The sequence below is a fragment of the Anastrepha ludens genome, chromosome X (assembly GCF_028408465.1).
Source record: "Anastrepha ludens isolate Willacy chromosome X, idAnaLude1.1, whole genome shotgun sequence".
In the NCBI taxonomy this organism is placed as follows: Eukaryota; Metazoa; Arthropoda; class Insecta; order Diptera; family Tephritidae; genus Anastrepha; species Anastrepha ludens.
Genome location: NC_071503.1, coordinates 98310964 through 98318181, shown reverse-complemented (window position 1 = coordinate 98318181; position 7218 = coordinate 98310964). Strand labels below are relative to the sequence as shown.

Below are 7218 nucleotides of genomic sequence, written 5' to 3'. Positions count from 1 at the left end.
ACACCGCGTTACACACATTCTGTCCTATGAACCAAATATACTTTTTCGGAAAGGGGATAAAAAATAAAAATACACGTGTATCAGCGATTTTCATGTACACGTCACAATGTTTTTTTTTGTATTTTATAACTTTAAACGAGCAATTCGTATATGCATATCTGTATGGCCACACGATCTCAGGATTGGCTTAACGGATTTGAATGAAATTGGGCACACAGATAGTGTATCACATTTCTAGACTTTTCACCTAGATGGTGCCACTGACAATGCTTCACCGGGTTGCCACCTGTTCGAAACTAAAAAAAAATTGCATGAGATATGTCGATGTATCAAAAGAAAGGTATATCACTCCGCATTACAATAGAGATATAAAACCCCGAATTTTTTTATTAATTTTATTATATTAAAATTAACAATTGTTACATTAAAAATTGTAATGCTTTCAAAGAAACTTAGGCCTTTTATTTTTGCGTTTATGTTTCAAACATCGAATCAATATCACAACAATAAGCCAGGTTTTTTTCCCGATCTTCGTGCAATTTAAAAAATTCGTCATATGGAATACTGCTACGTCGATCACGAGCGGCTGTTATTTTAAAATCAGCCGCCACTATGTTTCACTGCTTAAAGCGTGATGCAAAGAGTTCGGCTGTTCTCTTTGACAAATTTCCTTCTCGTACAAGGTCTTTGAAGTCGGCTTGCGTTACTAAATGCGGCACTGCAGTCCCAAGTTCACTGGGTGTTGGTACAAATTCCGATTCTTCTGGTTCCCCGCATCTCGCATTCGATGCAAGAAATGTTGATAGCATTGTTGGTGCTACTGTAGGTTCTCCATCCCTTAATTCGGGAACATCATCAAAAATCTCCATTGAAGCCGCGTGGTAGCCAAATTGTTCGTACAGTAAACAGTAATTGTTCCATCAGTAAACTTGCATAAATTTCTATAGCAATAGTCGCACACGACTTCCGGAGTATACCACAAGTAAGGAACATAAGCAGTCTCGAATATTTTCTGAAACGAATTAACCACTGTTTTCGTAATATTTTTAAAATTTTTACTTGGTGCGAATAAGCCACAAACGTAACAAAAGTTATTTCGAGTCGGGCACTGAATTTTTCGTAAGATGAAATATACATAAAGACGTTTTCGCGCAACAGAACTTAAAACAATTGTCAAAGTATACGTCTCCTAGTAGCGCAACTGTCAGATGATCGGAACTTCCCGAACTGTAACAAACACACAAACGGCACAGAGTGTGTTGTATGAAACAATAAATTAAAGTTTAATAAGTTGTTTAAAAATTTAGAGTCCCTCCAAGTTATGCCGAAAATTTAGAAAAAAAATTTTTTTTTTTAGAAAAAAAAAATTCAAGAAAATCTGAGAATTGATAAATTTTTTTTTTTTTTTTAATTTCACATAATAAAAACATTTCCACGAGTCTGCCTGCAGAAATTCAGCGCGGTTGGATCACGGAAAAAGGGTAAAAATTGATCCAAAGTTTTTCACGCAGGCGGACTACGAGCTCTATATTTTATACATAAAAAAAAAATTCTGACGTGTACATGAAAATCGCAGATACACGTGTATTTTTATTTTTTCTCCCCTTTCCGAAAAAGTATATTTGTTTCATAGGACAGAAAAAAAGTTCGTTTTTGTAACGCAGTGTTAGAGGCAATAATTTTTATAGAAAAAAATAGGCATTAAACCGTATTTGATCTAGTAATCTAAGGTTTTCTGATAATTCAAGTGAATATTGTACTTTGCTGGAAAATAAACATGCATCAAAATATTATTCCATCTAACGGTATTTCGCAGCAGTACTACCTCGAAAATTCTCCCAGAAAGTTCGCCGGCTTACAGAAGGTTTTAATACCGGGGTGATTTTCTGTAAAAACAAAGACGGCGATCTGGTGACTTACATCCAGAGCGTGACTAAATTACGGAAGGAACACTTCTCAAACCTGCTAAATACTGGCATGTTACATAGAATATGAAGATCGCGATAATCCAATCGTTGATGACGGGACTATCGGTCTGCTTCCCGACCATGACATGGTGAAAATAGCGATAACGCGGATAAAGAACAACAAGAGCCGTGGGAGCGAACGGACTGCCGGCTAAGCTATTCAAACATAGTGGCGAGGAGCTGGTAAGGTGCAAGCATAAGCTTCTATGCAAAATATGGTCAGATGAAAGCATGCCTGCCGATTGGAGTTTTAGTGTGCTCTGCCCAATCCACAAGAAGGGTCAGGCTGCAATCTGTGCCAATTATCACGGGATTAGTTTTCTAAATATCGCGTATAACGTTCTAGCGAGCGTATTGTGTGACAGGCTGAAGCCCACCATCAACCAACCATTGGACCTTATCGGTGTGGCTTTAGACCTGGGAAATCCACAATCGACCAGAAATTCACAATACGACACACACGAATACGGCTATGCAAAATGACGTTGCTCAATGCCAGCAGCGCAGTCAGAATTGTGAAGAACTTCTCCGAGCCGTTTGATATCAAACGAGGTTTCAGTCAGGGTGACTCGCTGTCATGTGACTTCTTTAAGCTGATGTTGGAAAAGATCGTGCGAGCCGCAGAACTGAATCGCTCAGGCATAATTTTTTATAAGAGCGTGCAATTGTTGGCATACAGCGATGATATTGACATCATCGGCTCAAACTGGATAAAGAAGCAAAGCGAATGGGTCTGGTGGTGAGCGAGGACAAAATGAGGTATCTCCTGTCATCAAACAGTCGGCGCATTCGCGTATCGGCACTAACGTCACTGTTGACAGTTATGATTTCGGGGTTGTAAAAGACTGCGTTAATCTAGGAACCATCATAAATACCGATAATAATATTAGACTTCAAATCCAACAGAGAATCTATCTTGTCAACAAGTTCTACTTGGACGATGGAACAATGAGCTGTATGAGCTTTACGGCGACATAGACACATCGCAGCGAATAAAGATCCAGCGGCTTCGCTAGATGGGTCATGTCGTCCGAATGGATACAAACGCTCCTATTCAGAGGAAGAGGAAGGCGCGTTTTGTTAAAATCGGCCAAAATCGCGTAAGCGGTTATCGCGCTAATCAAGAAGAAGAACATTCTCATCGTCCTTTAGGACGAATAGTTGCAAACATCCGTCCTGCTGTACTGTTTGGACATCAGTTAAGAAAAAACTCAAAGGTAAAAAAATATGGACGGTCAAGTAGTTATCATGGCGAATTCGGCTGATTTAGAGTCTATTTCCTCCACAACTTGCCCAGAAATTAACACAAGGTATGACTTGAGCCTGTGGAGTCATTATAGCCAATGGCGGTGACTATACATTTTAGTGAACATATTGCATATAATAAGCCCACACAATGCTGTTTGTTAAAATCGAATCGGTCAAATAGTTTCTAAGTTAAGGCGGTCACGCTTCTATTAGACATACTGTATAGGCGCATAATCGTTGTCCCATAATAAATCCAAGTTTAGTTAAATTACTAGATTTGCTAGTAACTCTAATCCCTGATTTTTACATTATTTTATTGCTTCTAAGTTGACCTCTTGAGCGGCCGCCATAGCCGAATGGATTGGTGCGTGACTACCATTCGGAATTCACAGAGAGAACGTTGGTTCGAATTTCGGTGAAAACACCAAAATTAAGAACAACATTTTTCTAAAAGCGCTCGCCTCTCGGCAGGAAATGGCAAACCTCCGAGTGTATTTCTGCCATGAAAAAGCTCCTCATAAAAATATCTGCCCTTCGGAGTCGGGTTGAAACTGTAGGTCCCTCCATTTGTGTAACAAATAAGAGGAGGACTCGGACAAACACCCGAAAAGGGTGTACGCGCCAATTATATATATATATATAAGTTGACCTATGTATTAAAATTTGACAAACTGTGTTTTGTATCGAACCATAATTTAATCTTTTGAATTGTAGAGGTAGCTTTTAATTGTTGAGCAGTTGGTACTGCTTATTTGTTTCATGATTTTTGTTCGTTTAACTCTAATTCCTTTTTCTTTGATTTTAATTGTGTATACTGGAACAACTGCGGGTATAATGATACGGTTGATGGGCAACTCGAACATCTCAACAACAATCTGACTGCTCTGAATGATCGGCATGTCCCTATGAAACATAACAAAATGCATGCCAAATGGGCATATACTGATGTCTCGTGTAACTATAATCACAAATTGAATCCTTCTCTTCCGTCTAGGCAAATATGTCAAAACTTGCAAAGCTTTCGACTTTATGGTAAAACTAACGAAAAATGCCAGTTAAACCTTGATATCTCAAATGATTTTTTATTGGTTCTTTCCAACTCTATTAACCTTCAGAATATGGCTGTCCGTTTTTCCACCATGCAAGACGAATTTGAGTTCGAAGGGGTTAGCAAGTCTGATGTTATAAAGGCTATTATGGCCATAAAGTCAAAGCTTTGATTAAAATCCTAAATGATGTTTAGATGCCATTCGATAATGGCGATTTAACACTCTCTGACTTAAGAGAACCAAACTTTGATCTTATAGAAACTCAGGCACTTCTATGCATTTTCCCCGGACAGCTCCATAAACATTTCTTGGTCCTATGATCTTTAGTATGTTTGTCAATGAAGTCTTTTGCTGTGCAAATATTTTAATGCTCATGCGTATTCTGATGATATTTAGTTATACCTAATCTAATAATGTTACGAGGTATGTATATGCATTGCTGGGTATGCTCGTATGCCATAAGGTATGCTCGTATGCCATACATATCGCCATAGAAAGATAAAATTCTTGGCTGCAACATTTTACCATTTTTGGCGCCAAGAAACTGTATGGTCATGTTTAAATTACCAAAGTGGAAGGTTCTTACATATTTATGCGACAAACTTCAACCAACCAAGTCACTGAAACATGTAAGCCGGTTCAATTGATTAGAGGCAGTAATTTTTATAGAAGACGCATTAAACCGTATTTGATCTAGTAATCTAAGGTTTTCTAATAACTCAAGTGAATATTGTACTTTGGCCGCCGTGGCCGAATGGGTTGGTGCGTGATTACCATTCGGAAGAGGTCGTTGGTTCGAATCTCGGTGAAAGCAAAATTAATAAAAACATTTTTCTAATAGCGGTCGCCCCTCGGCAGGAAATGGTAAACCTCCGAGTGTATTTCTGCCATGAAAAAGCTCCTCATAAAAATATCTTCCGTGCGGAGTCGGCTTGAAACTGTACGTCCCTCCATTTGTTTAACCCTCTAGTGCATAGAAAAGATTTTTTATAATAAAATTATGTTTTGTACTAATTAGAGGCCATAAAACATAAATATAATATTATTTTTATTTGTACGACCCGAATTCGCTCTGTGGCCCTGGAAATTAGCACCCCGCCTCTGGACGGTCTTATGCAGGTAGCTTAAAAAAAATTACTAAAAATACAATACCACTTAAACAAGTAAACAGAAAACGTTTATTTATAAAAATTTAAGTAATATATAAAATAGTATACAAATTGTTAAGTTTGGTTCAAAGTCTAAGAATAACGAATATATGTACATATACATTTACTTAGAAATAACTTCCCACCATATCTTCAAAAATGTCCTTTATTCAGCATGAAATTCCTTAAAACATGATTTTTTGACAGGCATGCAAAGTGGTATGTTGCATTTTTCGCAATAAACTTGAGTCTCCGATTTACATGGCTTGTTACGACATTGACGTTTAGTACTTTTATCGCAGAAATTTGGCCAATGATTGAGACAATCATACCTTATATTGGGTGGTGGTAGGTACAGTAACTTGCTTCCCTTTGGTACTTCTTCGGCTTGTTTTTCTGCAGTAGTGGGGCGACCAAATTTTTTCGTTTCCGATATGAGCAGGAGAGTTTCGGCGATTTCTTCCCGAAATCGTGGAAGCTCGACACGCTGACGTTTTTCACGATTGATACGATGGTATAAAACGTAAGCATTCACTATTGCCAAGTCGATAACATGGTGAAATATACGAGATGGCCATTTACGAGTCTTCATGCGAATTTTGTAGTGACCAATTAGACTGTCCATCAAGTCCACTCCGCCCATGTGCCGGTTGTATTCTTTGACAATGTTTGGACAGCTCACATATTCATACTGTTTTCTATTGCGGTTATAGCGACGGGACAATGTGTTTCGGTCGCTCGGATTATTCAAGTTAAATGGCTGCACACCTACATACGTTGACGCTAAACGAACTGGTTTGCTGTCCTTCCAAACAACAGTAGAAATATCTACTCCAAATGCGGTGGCAACGAAATCCTCCAAATATCCACGAGGAGCTTTTTTCACCACTAGCTGTTCATCGGCAGATAGTTTACAGTTTTTCACACGGTTGGCTCGAAAAGTTCCAAGCGAATAAATTCCACGGGAAAGAGAAAGATCAGATACAGAAATGTTGTTTGCTGTTTCTTGTAGAAAGGAATCATTTTGATTGGGGACCACAAAATCTGGGTCATTCACGTCGTTGTCACTATCGAAATCATCGCCTTCAATTTCCTCATCACTGTTTTCGCAAAAGTCCATAAAGTCGTTGAACTCCTCATCTGACATCTTCGGCAAGTCGTATTTGCGTTTGCGTCCCCACCGCAACATTTTTCTAGTGATAAAAAATATAAATCAGCATAATATGTGAACTTGAAGTTCAAAATAACTGAACATTTGTTTTTGAACGCACTGCATACGGCCTCCTGTAGACGGTTGCAGCGTGAAGCACACAGTGGCACAATGTACATAAAAAAAAACTTGGAGAGCACTTTATCTCACTCTACACTTCTCAATCTACTTAGCAAATATTTTTTTAACTCAATATTCCAATAGGGCACTTCTTAGGAAGTCTCACAAAACCACCTTCTCAAAAAAATACTTTTTTCGGTTATTTGATCACTTCTTTTAATTCCACTTGCAAAATTTTTGTAATATGAGCACATGCAGCTTTTACGATCAAGGGTAAACTGAAGAATATGAATCGTGTAAGCTGCATGACAAACAAAAAAGCACTTTGTGTTTTTAGTTTTTTTTTTTTTTGCTTTTAAGTGTTACCCGCCTGTAGGCGGTTATATGCACTAGAGGGTTAACAACATCAAGATGCACACCACAAATAGGAGGAGGAGCTCGGCCAAACACCTAACAGAAGTGTACGCGCCAATCATTTATTTATTTTATTGTACTTTGCTGGAAAATAAACATGCAACGACATATTATTCCATCTA

General features: G+C 38.2%; 1 protein-coding gene across 1 annotated transcript; it reads right to left on the bottom strand.

The window, feature by feature from the left end:
- Positions 1-5578: 5578 nt before the first annotated feature.
- Positions 5579-6601, bottom strand: LOC128870408 (piggyBac transposable element-derived protein 3-like). Its single transcript, XM_054113022.1, has one exon. The coding sequence runs from the start codon at positions 6599-6601 to the stop codon at positions 5579-5581; it is 1023 nt and encodes a 340-aa protein (XP_053968997.1).
- Positions 6602-7218: the final 617 nt, after the last annotated feature.

Excerpts from the sequence above, each read along its gene's own strand:
- LOC128870408 (XM_054113022.1), bottom strand. The coding sequence starts at position 6,601 with ATGTTGCGGTGGGGACGCAAACGCAAATACGACTTGCCGAAGATGTCA.